Here is an 18,079-nt window from a genome sequence, read left to right on the forward strand (position 1 = left end):
AGGCTCGTCGCGCTTCTCCCCTGGCGGCGGCTCGGTCCCTGCAGCGGATGGCGGCGGGACGACGGCACGGGGCGACCACCGGCGAGGGGCGGCGGGATCCGGCCGGGAACCACCGGATCTGGAGGGGGAGGAGCGGCCGGTGCTCCGGCGAGTGCTCGAGGCGGCGGCTGGCGAGGAGCTGCGGGGAACGACGCGAGGCGACCGGGGCTGCAGTTTTTTCACGTGGCGGGGCGAATCGGGGCGGCCGGCGGCAGGACGCGATGGCCGGCGGGGACGGCAGGTGCCTCGCCGGCGAGGGGCTCCGGCTGGCGCGGCTGCTGGCCGGTGGCGAGCACGTCTCCCGGTGGCGAAGGGGCGATGCTCCGCGGGGCTGCAGGCGCCATGGGAGGAACGGCCGAGGCGACGGCGGCAGTCCGGGCCCGGCGGGCTCCAGATGGGCCTGGGCGGGCCCGCGGGAGGAGAGAGGAGAGAGCAGGTGGGGCGGCTAGGGTTTCGGGACGGCGCGGATTCTGAGGTGGAGAGGGATGGCTGTCAAAAAATTAGGAGGAGGGGGGTATTTATAGAGGAAGAGGGGCTCGGATAACCGGAATCGCGTTCCGGATCCAACCGCGGGGTGGGATTCGGACGATTCCGAACGTGGGTATGGGTACGCGGCCGTGTAGAGGGGATATCCGGAGACGAGAGGGAGAACGGGCGGTGCGGCAACGAATTTTAAAACACCGGCAAACGTCCGACGGTAGACCGAATACGGTGCTGCTACGGTCGACCGTTCGGGTACCAGACGAACTCCGATCACGACGAAATTTGACAGGCGGCCTATCTATATTAAAATAATACCGCACGACAAATTCCAGCTCAAACGGAGAAAGTTTTATACACGCTTTAAAAACAGAGTTACGACGGTGTCGCGGGCGCGTGCGTGTGCGGTCAGGCTCAGAACGGACAACGACGAGAACCGGTAACTAACAACGGATGCAAGTTTTGAAAACGGGCGGCAACGGAGATGCCGATGCAATGCAGATGATGCGCATGATGCGATGATGGTGCGACAGAAGAAAATAGACACACGATGAAAACGGAAAGAAAAGGGGAAGCTTCTGGAACGTCGGCATCGGGCTGTCACAATTAGTGAACACCTACTCAGAATGTCTGGGTACAACAATCGTTTGGCCACTTTGGGAGTTGAGCTTCCGCTAGAAATGGTCGCTGACAAAATTCTCCAGTCACTGCCACCTAGCTACAAAATGTTCGTGATGAACTATAATATGCAAGGGATGAATAAATCAATCTCCAAGCTATTCGCGATGCTGAAAGTCGCAGAAGTAGAAATCAAAAAGGAGCATCAAGTGTTGATGGTGAATAAGACCACTAGTTTCAATAAAGGCAAGGGAAAGAAGGGAAACTTCAAAAAGGGTGGCAAGCAAGTTGCCGCTCTCGTGAAGAAACCCAAGGCTGGACCCAAACATGAGACTCGGTGCTTCTATTGCAAGGGGACTCGCCACTGGAAGCGGAATTGCCCTAAGTACCCGGCTGATAAGAAGGATGGCAACGTCAACAAGTATATATTTGATATACACATTATTGATGTGTACCACACTAGCTCTTGTAGTAGTGCATGTGTATTTGATACCAGTTCAGTTGCTCATATTTGTAGCTCGAAGCAGGAACTACGAAATAAACAGAGGTTGGCGGGAGATGAAGTGACGATGCGCGTCGGGAATGGTTCCAAGGTTGATGTGATCACCATCGGCATGCTCGCTCTTCAATTACCATCGGGATTAGTTTTGTACCTAAATAATTGTTATTTGGTGCATGTGTTAAGCATGAACATTATATTTGAATCTTGTTTATTGCAAGATGGTTACTCATTTATATCAGAGAATAATGCATGCTCTATTCATATGCGTAATATCTTTTATGGTTGCACCCAATGTGAATGGTTTATTTTTATTGAATCTCTACAATAGTACACACATTTATAACATTGATGCCAAAAGATGCAAAGTTAATAATGATAGTCTCACTTCCTTGTGGCACTGCCGCTTGGGTCATATTGGTGTAAAACGCGTGAGGAAGCTCCATGCTGATGGACTTCTGGAATCACTTGATTTCGAATCGTTTGATACGTGCAAACCATGCCTTATGGGCAAGATGACTAAAACCCCATTTTTCGGTGTAATGGAGCGGGTAAGTGACTTGTTGGAAATCATACATACTGATGTGTGCGGTCCGATGAGTGTTGAGGCGCGCAGTGGATATCATTATTTTCTTACTTTCACTAATGATTTGAGTAGGTATGGGTATATTTACTTGATGAAGCACAAGTCTGAAACGTTTCAAAAGTTCAAGAAAATTCAGACTGAAGTAGAGAATCATCGTAACAAGAAGATAACATTTCTACGATCTGAACATGATGGTGAATATCTGAGTTATGAGTTTGGCATGCATTTGAGACAGTGTGGAATTGTTTCATAGCTTATGCCACGTGGAACACCACAACATAATGGTGTGTTTAAGCATCGTAATCATACTATATTTGATATGGTGCGATCCATGATGACTCTCACTGATCTGCCATTATTGTTTTGGGGTTATGCATTAGAGACAACCGCATTCATTTAAATAAGGCACCATCAAAATACGTTGGGATGAAACTGCATGAATTATGGTTTGGCAAGAAACCTAAGTTGTCATTTCTTAAAGTTTGGGGTTGCGATGCTTATGTGAAAAGACTTCAACGTGATTAGCTCGAACCCAAAGCGAACAAATGTGTCTTCGTAGGATACCCTAAGGAAATAGTTTGGTATACCTACTATCTCAGATCCGAGGGCAAAGTGTTTGTTGCTAAAAACGGATCCTTTCTCGAGAAATAGTTTCTCTCAAAATAATTGAGTGGGAGGACAGTAGAACTTGATGAGGTCACTGAACCTTCACTTCAATTGGATGGTAGCACGACATAGAAATATGTTTGTGCGGCACCTACACCAAATGAAGAGGAAGTTAATGATGATGATCATGACAAATCAGATCGGATTTCTACCGAGCCTCGTAGGTCAACAAGGAATCGTACCGCCCCTGAGTGGGACGAGAATCTTGTTCTGGAGGTCATGCTGTTAGACAACAGTGAACCTACGAGCTATGAAGAAGCGATGGTGGGCCTGTATTCCAACAAATGGCTTGGGGCCATGAAATCCAAGATAGGATCCATGTATGAAAACAAAGTGTGGACTTTGGAGGACTTACCATATGATCATAAGGCCATACAGAATAAATGGATCTTTAAGAAAAAGATAGACGCGGACAGTAATGTGACCGTCTACAAAGCTCGGCTTATTGCAAAAGGGTTTTCACAAGTTCAAGGAGTTGACTACGATGAGACTTTCTCTCCCGTAGTGATGCTTAAGTCCACAGGATTATGTTAGCAATTGCTGCATTTTTTGACTATGAAATTTGGCACATGGATGTCAAAATAGCATTCCTTAATTGTGTCCTTATGGAAGAGTTGTATATGATGCAACCAGAAGGTTTTGTCGATCCTAAAAAATGCAGACAAGGTGTGCAAGCTCTTTTGATCCATTTATGGACTGATGCAAGCATCTTGGAGTTGGAATCATCGCTTTGATGAGGCGATCAAAACGTTTGGGTTTGTACAAGTTTATGGAGATGTTTGTATTTAGAAGAAAGTGAGTGAGAGCTCTATAGCATTTCTAATATTATATGTGGATGCCATATTGCTGACTGGAAACAATATAGAACTTTTAGAAAGCGTGAAGATATATTTGAACAAGAGTTTTTCAATGAAATACCTTGGAGAAGCTCCTTATATATTAGGCATCAAGATCTATAGAGATAGATCGAGACACTTGATAGGACTTTCACAAAGCACATACCTTCACAAGGTTTTGAAGAAGTTTAAAATGGATCAGTCCAAGAAGGGGTTCTTGCTTGTCTTGCAAGGTGTGAAGTTGAGTAAGACTCAATGCCGAGCGACTACAGAGGATAGAGAAAAGATGAGTGTCATCGTCTATGATTCGATCATAGGCTCTATAATGTATGCTATGTTGTGCACAAGACCAGATGTCAACCTTGCCATAAGTACAGTTGGAAGGTTTCAAAGTGATCCAGGAGTGGAACACTTGACAACGGTCAAGAATATCCTTCGGTACCTGAAAAGGACTAAGGAGATGTTTCTCATTTATGGAGGTGATCAAGAGCTAGTCGTAAAGGGTTACGTCAATGCAAGCTTTGGCACAGATCGGGATGACTCTAAGTCTCAAACCGGACACATATTTATTCTGAATGATGGAGCAGTAAGTTGGTGCAGTTCCAAGCAAAGCATGGTAGCAGATTCTACATGTGAAGCGGAGTACATAGCTGCTTTGGAAGCAGCGAAGGAAGGTGCCTCGATGAAGGAGTTCATGATGGATCTCGGAGTTGTGCCCAGTGCACTCGACGCAGTGATCTTTTTCTGTGACAACACTCGCACAATTGCTCTAGCCAAGGAGCCTAGGTTTCACAAGATGACCACACACATAAAGCATCATTTAAATTACATCCGCGATTACATCAAGGAGGAGGACATAAATATTTGCAAAGTATAGACGAATTTGAATGTTGCAGACCCATTCACTAAACCTCTTCCAAGGGCAAAACATGATCAACACCAGAATTATATGGGTGTTAGATTCATTACAATGTAAATCACATGGTGATGTGAGCTAGATTACTGACTCTAGTGCAAGTGGGAGACTGTTGGAAATATGCCCTAGAGGCAATAATAAAGTGGTTATTATTATATTTCCTTGTTCATGATAATCGTTTATTATCCATGCTAGAATTGTATTGATCGAAACTCAAATACATGTGTGGATATATAGACAATCACCGTGTCCCTAGTGAGCTTCTAGTAGACTAGCTCGTTGATCAAAGATGATCCAGGTTTCTTCACCATAGACATGAGTTGTCAATAACGGGATCACATCATTAGAGAATGATATGATGGACAAGACCCAACCGTAAGCATATCATTTGACCGTGTCAGTTTATTGCTACTGCCTTATCCATGTCAAGTATTTGTTCTACGACCATGACATCATGCAACTCACTGACACTGGATGTATGCCTTGTGTGTATCAAATGTCACAACGTAACTGGATGGCTATAAAGGTACTCTACAGGTATCTTCGAGGGTGTCTGTTGAGTTGGCATGGATCGAGACTGGAATTTTTCACTCCATACGATGGAGAGGTATCTCTGGGCCCACTCGATAATACGACATCACAAGAAGCTTGCAAGCAATGTGAATAAGGAGTTAGTCACATGATCTTGTATTACGGAACGAGTAAAGAGACTTGCCGGTAACGAGATTGAACTAGGTATGGTGATACCGACGATCGAATCTCGGGCAAGTAACATAACGATGGACAAAGGGAACTGCATACGGGATTGATTGAATCCTTTACATCGTGGTTTGACCGATAAAGATGTTCGTAGAATGTGTAGGAGCCAATATGGTCATCCAGGTCCTGCTATTCGTTATTGACCGGAGAGTGTCTCGGCCATGTCTGCATAGTTCTCGAACCCGCAGAGTCTGCACACTTAACATTCGGTGACGATTTGGTATTGTTGAGTTTTGTATGTTGATAACTAAAGGATGTTCGGAGTCCCAGATGATATCCCAGGTGTCACGAGGAGCTCCAGAATGGTCCAGAGGCAAAGATTGATATATGAGAAGATGGTATTCAAGTTCCGGAAAAGTTTCGGGACATGCCGGTTTTGTGACGGGAGTGTCCGAAGTGTTCCGGGGGTCCACCTGCCCCGTAGGGCCCATGGGCTATGAGAGGGGGTGCACCAGCCCGTGGTGGGCTGGCCGTCCCTCCCACCTAGGCCCATGCGGCTGGATGTGGAGGGCTAAGCCCAAAAGGGGTCGGCCACGCCTTGCCTTAGGTGGCAAGGCACCCCTAGCCCCCCTAGGGGAGGGGAACCCTAGGGCCGTTGGCCCCTCCTCTCCTCCTATATATATGTGAGTGAAGGGAGGGTTGCAGCACCACAAGCCACATGCAGCATCTCCCTCTCCCTCTAGATCAGTTTTTCCTCTAGTTCGTCACGGTTGATCTTGGCGAAGCCCTGCCGGGACACCTCCACCACCACCACTGTCATGTTGTTGTGCTACCGGGGAACTCATGTACCTCTCCCCTCGCTTGCTGGATCAAGGAGGCAAAGACGTCACCAAGCTGTATGTGTGCTGAACGCGTAGGTGTCGTCCGTTTGACGCTAGATCGTGATTGGATCGCGGGACGGATCGGGATTGGATCGCAAAGACGTTTGACTACATCAACCGCATTTCTTAACGCTTCCGGCTTAGTGATCTACAAGGGTATTTGGATCCACTATCCTTCTCGTAGCTTATTTATCTCCATAGATGGGTCTTGGGTGTTCGTAGGAAAAAAATGTTTCCCATGCAACGTTCCCCATCAGTACGCACATCTTGTAATTTACAGAAACCTTCAAGATACTAACCTAATACAACTTCTTGAGATTGGCGCTAATATTGTTAGGTACTAAGTTAGCGCTGATGCCATATGTTTGAAATAGTTTGGCTTGGGTGCATTCCAAGCTAACACATGGTGGTTTTTTGTTTGGTTACTACTAGGTTTTTCTTTTGTGTATGCTACTGTTTTCAACACGGTACAACGCAGACGATCATATACATTCACTTCTATGTACGCATACACGCATACCATATCCCTATAAGGTTATGGAAAAGCCTGAAATAAATCCCAAAAATGCGAGTGCCAGTTCCAAGTCAATAAAACACAGATGCTGACATACACACATCCATATAAATACACACACATGTATATCCTACCCATATAACGTTGTGAGTAGTACAAGTTGTAGCATTCTTTATTCATTCTACCTTCTATATAAAGGTAGGTTAATTATGATGGGATACATAGTAACTTTTTCTACAATACAACATAGAATAAGCAAATCAAAGAGTATCTATTTAGACTATTAGAATTATGCTTGATTTTGATTTATAATGCATCTTTAATTTTGTTGCTTATGCATGGTATTTATCACGACAAAGGGTTATGAGATGTAACAAATCTTACTCAATACCATGTATTAAAAGATTGTCAATGCACTCTAATACCAAAGGTTTCATTCATCTTTTACTGTTTTTGTGAACTAAAATTTGTATACATTACAGAAAGAATGACATTGTTGTTAATTCACTTTTCTGGTGTTTTTCCTTTTTCTGTATCTTGCTTCGATCATTAATACAAATTTCCATCTGCTGAAGGATGGGGTATTATCAATAAAATGAGATCTTTAAAATGTATACTAGAACAATCTTCCTTTGGTTCAAAACAAGCTTCATTTCATACAACTTTTGGTTGAACAAACTTTGACTATCATAGTGGTAGCAACTTTGGCTGGAACATTTAAGATATATAGGTAAGTGACTATAGTCATGAGTGCACTATTTTTTGGTAACTTTCGGTATTTATCTAAATCAAATTAACTTTTACATTACCAACTGTCAGCTCGCTTATCGACTGTCTTTTTTATTCTATGAGAAAAACAATGCAACCACACACACATGCTTCATGACGGGCACGGCGTGCCGCTGTGCCTCCGCCTGCTAGTAGTGTTTATCCTTGCCTCCACCTAGGAAATGCCATTGACAACAATGCGACATGAAAAGAAAAAAATTAATCACTCAAATAAACCCATTAGATGACAGAGGGTTAAACAAAGAATTGTACTCCTACATGATTTTTACTAGTCTTTTTTAGGGCTGCTATTTACCGTTGGAAATATGCCCTAGAGGTAATAATAAATTAGTTATTATTATATTTCCTTGTTCATGGTAATAGTTTATTATCCATGCTAGGATTTTATTGATTGGAAACTCAAATACATGTGTGGATACATAGACAACACTTTGTCCCTAGTGAGCCTCTAATGGACTAGATCGTTGATCAAAGATGGTCAAGGTTTCCTGGCCATAGACATGAGTTGTTATTTGATAACGGGATGACACCATTAGGAGAATGATGTGATGGACAAGACCCAAACTATGAACGTAGCATATGATCGTGTCAGTTTATTGCTACTGTCTTCTGCATGTCAAGTATCTGTTTATATGAGCATGAGATCATGCAACTCCCGGGCACCGGAAGAATGCCTTGTGTGTATAAAATGTCACAACGTAACTGGTGACTATAAATGTGCTCTACAAGTATCTCCAAAGGTGTCTGTTGGGTTGGCATGGATCAAGACTGAGATTTGTCACTCCGTGTGACGAAGAGGTATCTCGGGGCCCACTCGGTAATACAACGTCACAACAAACCTTGCAAACAATGTGACTAAAGAGTTAGTCACGTGATTTTGTATTATGGAACGAGTAAAGAGACTTGTCGGTAACAAGATTGAACTAGGTATAGAGATACTGACGATCGAATCTCGGGCAAGTAACATACCGATGGACAAAGGGAATATTGTACGAGATTAACTGAATCCTTGACATAGAGGTTCGACCGATAAAGATCTTCGTAGAATATGTAGGAGCCAATATGGGCATCCAGGTCCCTCTATTGGTTACTGGCTAGAGAGTGTCTCGGTCATGTCTGCATAGTTCTCGAACATGCAGGGTCTGCACACTTAAGGTTCGGCGATGTTTCGGTATAGTTGAGTTATGTATGTTGGTGATCGGAGGTTGTTCGGAGTCCCGGATGAGATCCCGGACGTCACGAGGAGTTCTAAATGGTCCAGAGACGAAGATTGATATATAGGAAAAGGGTATTTGGGCTCCAAAAAAGTTTCGAGCATTTCCCGTAGTATACCGGGAGTGGCGAATGGGTCCGGGGGTTCACCGGGAGGGGCCAATCATCCGGGGGGCACATAGGCCTAAGAGATGGCACACCAGCCCCTAGTGGGCTGGACGGCCAGCCTCATGGGCCTATGCAGCTGAAATAGCGGAGAAGGGGAGGAGTTCGACTAGGAGGAGGAGTTCTCCTAGCGCCTCCACCAAACCCACTTGGAGGAGGACTCCTGCTCCTCTTGGGCGCGGTCGACCAACCCTAGGGGAAACCCTAGGGTGCAACCCCTTCCCCCTCCCTCCTATGTATAGTGGAGGGGAGAGAGGGCAGCTATACCTTAATCCAAGGCGCAACCTCTCTTCCTCCCTCTAGTTCGTTCTTCCTCTATATTAGGTTCGACAGTGCACAACGAAGCCCTACCGGATCAGCTCCACCACCATCGCCGCCACGCCATTAGGCTGTCAGAGAACTCAGCTACCTCTCCGCCCCTCTTTGCTGGATCAAGAAGGCGGAGATCGTCATCAAGTTGTACGTGTGCTGAACGCGGAGGTGCTGTCCGTTCGGCACTAGATCAGGATGGATCGTGATGGGATCGAGGGACTGATCGTGATGAGATCGCGGGACAAACTGCGATTTAGATCGCGAAGATGTTCGACTACATCAATCGTGTTATTTATACGCTTCCGCTTAGCGATCTACAATGGTATGTGGATCCGATCTCTTCTCTTGTAGATGGTCATCACTATAAATAGATCTTGTGTGTGCGTAGGAAATTTAACGTTCCCCAACATTTACTTAACCCGGGGACAAAATTTCCATAACGAGTAAGAAGAAGGCGAAATGTTATCCTTCTTTTGAGGGAAAAAAGTAGTGTGTTAGTCTAGGAGAGCTTTAGAGCATCTCCAACAGCCGCGCAAAAAGGCGCGCGCGCGGTAAACGGATATTTTAGCGCGCGCGGGACAGTTTGGCGCGCTCCAGCGGCGGCGGGAAAAACACGCGCGCGGGAACCGCTTGCGCGCGCGCGAAAAGGCGGCAGCTCGCGCGCTATTTTTGCCGCGCCGCTTCCCGCGTGCCTATAAAACGCAGCGCTCTCCACCGCTCCCTCGCGCGCCGTCACCGCTCTCTCTTCCTCTACCTCGCGCGCCGCCACCGCCCCGACGCGCTACTATGCCACCGCGTCGCCGTTCTGCGTCGGGCTACCGCGGCGTCCGCCAGCGCCCCAACGGCGGGTTCTACGCTGAGATACGCTCCGGCGATCTCCGGCTCAGCCTCGGCACGTACGACACGGCGCACGAGGCCGCCCGCGCGTTCGATGCGGCGGCGTGGCGCCTAGGCAGGCCGTGCCGCCAGATGAACTTCCAGGACGTCCACACGCTCCAGCAGGCGCTGGACGTCGCCCCCCCCCCGCCTCGTCTAAACTCCGCACAAGACCCTGCAAAGCACACTGCGTGGCAGCGCCGCCTCCTCGTCGCCCAGGAGGACGAGCGGGTCATGGCGGAGTGGCGCCGGCGCCACCCGGAGGACGTCGCCTACGAGCAGGATTATTGGGCAAGGCGCCGCGAGGAGGACACGCGCCGGCGCCGCGAGGAGCGGTTGGACAGGCATCGGCGGAAGGCATTGGCGAGTGCGCAGGCCGACATCGTCGCAGCAGGCGGGAGGTCCTTCTTCACCGAAGAAGATGACCGTTGGTTGGACATCTGGCTGTCAACCTCTGACGACACCAACGACGATGACGATGGTGGTGATGATTGGAGCGACTGGGATTAATAAAAGTTTTATATTTTCGAACTATCTATCTACTTGCACCGAACTATCTATCTATATTTTCGAACTATCTATCTAGTTGCAATCTATGTAAAATAATTTTGTATCCTTTTTTATTTTATGCAATATTTTTATTTTGCCCATTTTGCAATTGAAAATGTTGTGCGCGCGCGCTGCATTTTTACCCGCTGCTGGAGCGGCGCGCGCGCTGCACTTTAGCGCTGCTGCTGGAGCCAGCGCTGCGCGACGCGCCAAACCAGACGATGGGCGCGCGGCAAACAGGTTTTTTAGGCGCGGCCCGAAGCGCGGCTGTTGGAGATGCTCTTATCAAATTGGTTTTATTTTTATATCTTGTGTTTATCTATAAGTGTTCTTTTAAGCCCCCCTCCCCCCAACACACACAAAAAGGGATATGTATTTGGCACTCTTCTAATCGTAAGTATATAACTTTATTGTGTCATGAATCATGTAGAGGCATTTGCATCGGTACACAGAAGTTCATTTTGATCTTCTTTTATACAAGGATTTTATATGAAAGTATATCAATTTTGAGGATTTAGGTACTTAGGGCACTTCAAATTGTTGCAAAAAGTGAGGTGTTTTGGCTCCCACGCTCAGATGAGTCTGAAAATAAACAAACAAATCATTTAAAATACTAAAAAATTAAAATTTTAATGTGGAAAGATGCTTTAGCGTGTGATGTACATGCTAAATTTCATTAAAATACTAAAAATTCAACCTTTTAATGGAGAAAAATGCTTGAGTGTGTGATGTACATACCTAATTTCAAAATATTTGGATGTAGGAGTAGCTGTGAGTGAAAATGACAAATTTTGAGTCCGTAAAAAAGTTTATTGTTTGTGCATTGTTCGAACCCTATTTGGTTTGTTTTGTTGAGAGCTACTTTGATGTTCAAATGCTTTGAATTTTGACATGGACCTCACACATTCAAAATATCTTCCATATAAATAAATTTATTTTTTCAAATTTTACTAGTATTTTTGTAAAATTTGTTGTTCATGAGATGCAAATGAGCCTGTTCTTTTAACATAGTACAAATATAAACGTTTATATGCGCGCATACAATCATCTTTATGAACGTATATCCTACCTCTATGAGCATTTTCGAAAGACTGAACCGACATATTATCTTTAAAATTTACGAAGTCACCATAATCATAAACGTTTTCTTTCATCGAATGCGCATCGTCGAAAACTAAAAAATAAACTCAGAAATAAATATAAACACTAGAATTAAACTCTAATGAATTGAGAATACCACAATCTCTTCAACCATTTAACTGCAAGTTTTTTTTTTTGAACTTACCATTTAACTGTAAGTTGGTTTGCAATGAGCGTCGGCTGAGAATTGAATATTCGTACCAGTCCGTTTTTCCCTTTTCTACCCACCACTTACCCTGACCCACCACCGCTGCCAGGGTTGAACAGACCATTTTACCCCTGACTCGATCCTGAAGCCGCCGTACGCCCGCACCCAAACTTCTCTGGTCCTGATCCACCCTAGCCAGGTTGCCAGCCAGCCAGCCAGCCAGGCCCCTCCCGCAGCCGGCCTCCCACTCGCCGCTCATAAGGCCGCCGCCCGGAGCTCGCCCCACCGGCCACCATTCCGCCACCCCCGCCGCAGGAAAGCAAGGTCCTAGGTGCGCCCCTCCTCCCCCCTTCCCCACACTCCTCCTCTCTCGCCTCTCCCGGCCTTCGGGTTTCGCGGAGCCCTCCCCTGCTGGTTTGGATCAGGGGCGTGTTTGTTGCCGCCGTCTGTTGATTGGGCACGGGGAGGCTCGAGCAGGTACTGCGTGGGTGCTGGTTCGGTGCCGTCCATTGCCTCGATGCGGTCGTCCGCTCCGTGATTTGGGTGTGATTGGTGGTGGTGCATGCTATTCGGACGCGGAGACGTCGTGGCCATGAGCTAGGGTTGTGGCGCGGCGCCGGGGAGCTAGCATGTGGCGGTTAGTGCTGAGACGAATCGTTAGTTTGGGATGGGGAAGGAGTGCTGCCATGGGAGAGGCGGGGAAGATGAACGAGACTGCCTGCGATTAGATAGGATGTGGAATGATTTGTGGTGTTTTAAGGGAACCAGGACGATGTGATGAATACCTGAATTTCTTGTCTAAGAATTTTTGCCATTTTGCAGTTACTGGAAGGGTTGGGCATGGAGGGTGCGGCAACGGAGAACTCGACGGGGCCCAGGGTGGCTCCGGAGGTGGCTGACCACGCAGGTCAGCATGTCGAGGGCTCGGCGGTGCCCATGGTGGTGCCAGAGGCGGCTGTCGAGGCGGAACAGCATGTCGAGCGCTTGACATTGCCCATGGTGGTGCTGGAGGCGGCTGTCGACACGGACCAGCATGTCGAGGGCTCGACAGCACCCATGGTGGTGCCAGAGGCAGCTGTTAACGCAGAGCAGCATGTCGAGGGCTCGGCAGTGCCTGTGGTGGTGCCAGAGGCAGCTGTCAACGCAGACCAGCGTGTTGAGGGCTCGACTGTGCCTATGGTGGTTCAAGAGGAGGCTGTCGACGCAGACCAGCGTGTTGGCGCCGTGGCAGCGCCCATGGTGATGACTGAAGCAGATGTAGATGCAGACCAGCGTGCTGACGGCGTGGCAGCACCCATGGTGATGATTGAAGCAGCTGCTGACGCGGGTCATCCTATCGAGGATGCGGCCACCCAGGACAGGAAGGACGGGTAATCCATTCAAATTTATGTGGCCGCTGTGGTTCTGTAGATCTAGCTTTCATTATTGTCATTTTCCTTTTCACGGAAGCTTTAAATGATTGTTAGGTACTGAAACTTATATGTGCATGCATGGGTACTTGGGTAGAGATTTACTCCCTCCGTATCGAAATATAAGACCTTTTAGAGATTTTACTATGGACTACATACAGATGTATATAGACATATTTTAGAGCGTAGATTCACTCATTTTGCTCCGTATGTAGTCCATAGTGAAATCTCTAAAAGGTCTTTGATAGGAATAGGATCCCTACCAGACCTAGATCGCAGGTTATATGGGTGGAAGGGTGGCTGGCGTTGTGCTGGGCGCGGCTGCCGGTGGCGAGGCGCTGTTGTCGCACGCGTGAGAGAGAGAATAGGGCGGCTAGGGTTAGGGCACCGGCTCCTGCTAGGAGCCGATCAAATAGATTGATTCTGCTTAACCTCAAACGGTGTCTCTTACATGAGTATATATAATCTCTCTAGGCTAGGAAATATAATAAACTGGGCTAAGCCCCTAATACTATAAGATAACTGGGCCAGCTTGCTTTAACTGGGCCTTTGCTGGTTATAATGTAAACCGGTCATAACAGTCTTATATTTAGGAACGGAGGGAGTAGAGTACAGACCATAAAGATGCCCATATTACCTGGATCTGTGATGCGTGGCTATTGCTGCATTGGTTGTTCGTATGAGCTTGAAGCAAGGCCAGGTAGACACTTGTGCATACCAGCGAACCTGAATGCAAGTAAAGTTAAAGAATGGTGAAATAAGAATCCAACAACCATTGTGCTGACACACATTTTTCTGTCCATTAAACGCACAATTCACTTATTTTCTCTGGCAGACTCGCACTATCTCTTCACCCCATGGCTATGTCTTTTCTTTGGGGTCATTCTCACTGTCTGTATGATTTGCATTCAAATGTTTATCCAACCCTGTATTTCCCTAGAATTTGTAGTTTGTTTAGATCTATTACATCACTAAATTGTGATTGCTGTCATTTCCCATGCCATATCAATACTGTATTGGCGATGTTGTATATTCATTGTGATAGCTGTCAGCTTGTTGCTGAGTTGATGATATGGTTGAATGGAACCAAGTTTGTATTTCCATATTGCTTCCGATTTCACCAAACATAGAAATTGCATTTATGTTTATGAGTGCTTTGTGTGGGTGAGTGCTCATTCTATCTCATCCACATGTATCTGGCATGAGATGTGTGCATCTTCTTTTCTTCAAGCAACCATATCTAGGCATATTCTCTCACGTCACTCACAAGGGGGGTGGGAGAGTGTTCACTTATATCAAGACACATTGTATGTGTGAGGCTCACCCATACAAGTATAGATGGTTCACACTAATGCATATTCAGTGCATTTCAAATATAGAAATAAAAATCCGTTTGGACACAAGATAACAGGACGAGCAAGTACACGCCTTCCCCTTTTATGTTCTCACACTCGATTTGCATCTGGTTAAGTTTATTTAACTATTAAGTGATATATTCGACCTTCAACATTCGTGCTATGACTGTAAGATGGGATTTGTTTTCTTTTAACACATACATATACTCTTATCTTAATCCCTGCAGTAACATAGCTAGCCATTTTGATATTTCAACTTGTTAATATTTAAATACACAAGTTGCTGAATCCAGTTTTTATATTTTTTTCTAAACATTTGGAAAATGTATTTCGTTATAGGGATGATGATGGAGCTGTCGATGTTACTCCTGAGGAAATGAGAGCCATCATCGAAGTTATAGCTGAGACGGGGAAGTTCTGGTATAATATTGGATCCATTGCCCCCTAGATTTCAATCCCTGATTACATACTTTAAATCTTAATGTTCTTTAGATGTTCTTGAATGTTGCAAGCAACTTCATGCTTCATATTTGTGTTCAGGTCTGCAATTTGTAATTCAGTTTTCTTCCTCATGTGTTTTTTCTTTGGGTAAAATGTGTTTCATTAGGTTAATAGCTATCATTTGAAAAGATGTAATCACCTCAGTGCTACTTTTAGTAGTTTTATCCTTCTAGGTGAACCAAACTTTAGGTTGATTTAGCTGTTCACGTTTTGTTGTCAAGAGATATGGTCAGGGGCGTTTGGACAGAATTACTATAGTGGGATTACTTCTACTCTTGGCCTTGGGATTAACTTCGGTCTTACAGGCACGACTGGAGTTTTCTCAAGAGATTGTTGTCTCTCCAATTGATGCAGGTATGGGGAGGTATGCCATCAAAAAGATTCACATTGTTTCTAGATCGTTGTATTGGATATGTTCATCAGATTATAGTAGCTTTACTTCTAAACTGATTTCCATCGTTTCACATATCAAGGTCTTGGGTGAATATTCTGAGGCTCAAATGGTGATCCGAGAGGATGGGCAGCAACAGAATTCCTTGTTTAGAGAGACACACTCAGAGCTGTTTACCCAGCTCAATGATGGTACTGTTATGAATCTTCAATTTGTCTCAAATTCTACCAAAAGTAGTTTGTCTCGATTCTTAATTTGTTGCTGTTGCGATGTTAAAGTTTTAACAAAATTCTCTATAGTGTATGATATATATGTAATTCTCGAGCCCTTTTTATCTCATATGGTACCAGACTCCTCGTGTCCTCTCACTAAGTGCAGCTTATTAAATCCAGTATGGTTCACAATCCAGGCGCGACTCGTGTTGACATTTAAGAATATGAACTGGACACTTTTATGTCCATCGAAGTCCAGGCGCAAATATACAGCTGGACATATACTTTTAAGAACATGAATAAGAGCATGTTTGGGAAATTTCAGTTATGTTACCAAAATTGTTGGCATGCTTTTCAGAAATCCCTGTCATGTGATTCTATCTTATACTTTGGAGTTATGTCGTGCAGTTAAAATGAGGGCAGCATTAGATGGGTTTTGAATTGTTTGTTGGTACGGCACTTAGCTAGAGAGTTCGATTTTATGTTTTTCCCACTGAACACCCAGACTTAGTTTGGTCTCAGTGTGCTGTGTTTATTTTCAAAGCTGATGTGGACAAACTGTTGTAAAAAACTAGCGGTTCTTTAGCAAATCATATTTAGGTTAAAATAAATTCTTTGGTGGTTATTGTTCAGACATAACTTGATTTTGTGTTAAAAAGAACAGCTAGCCTTAGAAGTAGATCTCCAAAATGTCATAGTGCGATTCTACTAGATGAGATTAGCATACTCCAACAACCATAATGGAGCCTTAGAAGTGGATCTCCACTTGAGTTCATAAAAGACCTTGCACATTTATTGGTTCAATATAAGATTATAAGAGGTGATATCCAACGTACTTTCTGTGGAGCATGTTACATATCTGTGATCATTTTGTTTGCAAATTTCTGCAGCTCTCTTGAGGTTTGAAGAGGGTCCTCCGTTTACACTTCAAAGGCTTTGTGAGGTGACGAGTTTTCCCTTTGAATCCGCTTCTAAACGCAGTTACTCGCAGAATGTTATACCTTCATTATGTGTTGCATTGGTGTTGCTTCAAAAGGAGTCTTACACTAGTTCTGTGTCGACAGATTTTGTTGGATCCAAAAGGAACATACACAAAAGTGTCGAAGCTTGCTTTGGCCTTGGAGAAGGTTTGCTAACTGAACTTCCACCATCATGTAGTATCTAGTTCTTTGCTGTGTTACCATGTACTGTCTTGACTTGTCCATTTATTGGACCGTCGCTTGAAATAGCAGCTAATAGGTTAAAAATATTTCTTTGTAAAATAAAATATATCATTGTTACCAATTTTAAGCTCTGTTATTTGCAGAACCTCCTAGTCACGTCTACCCTAACTAAGTGTACTGAACCCTACCCGACTGCTCATGGGCCAAATTCAGAAGGACCAGTGATCACAGAAAACACAGGTTCTGTTGATGTAGAGCCTGAAAGGCTGGCAGAGCATCCCTCAGCAGTGCCCAATGGAACACAGTATGCAGGAGGTGATGGTGATGAAGAGATGGCTGACGCAGAAGCGGAGGTGTCGCCTGGTAGCCATGATGTCGAGATGCAGGAGGAGAAGCTTGATCAGATTCCAGATAACTCCGACACCAACTCAGTTACTGCAGTTGCTTGTGAAACAGTTAATGCCAGTGAAAAAGCTCCAGATTCACAAAGTTGAGCTTACTCGCAGCGAAGGCCAGAAGACCTAGTGCAGCTCTTTCAACAATCCAGCTATTGCGACATCTCGGTGACTAGCCGATTATGCTGTGAGGTTCTCCCATGAATCGCACCCATAGACAATATGATTAGGGGGTCGTGTTATCTGCTTTGAACTTGTAGTGAGCCGTCGATGGAAATGGATATCTTGACCATGGTTGAGATGAATGAAATTCTCCAAGGAAAAATGTACTCAGAATGGCGATGGTACATTCTCCTTAGTTGTCACCTGAAAGTGTGTGTACTTCACTCCATATACTTCCAGATGCCAAAAGTTATGATGTACGCAAGGTTGGACAAATTGGATATTTGGCTGCTCTTTTTTGCAACTTGTACTGTGGTGAACTTGTGCATCATTAGAAAGTGACATCTTTCCTGCCCCATTTTCACCCCACTGTCATCTGCGGTTGTTTATGAGTGCACGCCATCGTATGCGTGATTTTCTCTCGTTGCAGGCTTTGTGTATTAGTAATGTCTGTGCTGCTGTCTCATGTTGACAGTAACGTTTGTGTTAAACTGACGATGTGACACTAGCCAGGATTGTGTAGTTATTGCCTTGTGTCTGTTTTGAATTGGTTCACGGCCTCATGG

General features: G+C 45.2%; 1 protein-coding gene across 1 annotated transcript; it reads left to right on the plus strand.

The window, feature by feature from the left end:
• Positions 1-12,107: 12,107 nt before the first annotated feature.
• On the plus strand, positions 12,108-17,871 carry LOC123407290 (serine/threonine-protein phosphatase 4 regulatory subunit 2). Its single transcript, XM_045100396.1, has 8 exons — positions 12,108-12,256; positions 12,748-13,295; positions 15,029-15,109; positions 15,496-15,544; positions 15,664-15,772; positions 16,684-16,736; positions 16,858-16,920; positions 17,100-17,871. Exons 2-8 carry the CDS (start codon positions 12,766-12,768, stop codon positions 17,448-17,450), a joined length of 1,236 nt encoding a protein of 411 aa, XP_044956331.1. The 5' UTR covers positions 12,108-12,256; positions 12,748-12,765; the 3' UTR covers positions 17,451-17,871.
• The last annotated feature ends 208 nt before the right edge of the window (positions 17,872-18,079 follow it).

This window comes from Hordeum vulgare, chromosome 7H (assembly GCF_904849725.1).
Source record: "Hordeum vulgare subsp. vulgare chromosome 7H, MorexV3_pseudomolecules_assembly, whole genome shotgun sequence".
NCBI lineage: Eukaryota > Viridiplantae > Streptophyta > Magnoliopsida > Poales > Poaceae > Hordeum > Hordeum vulgare.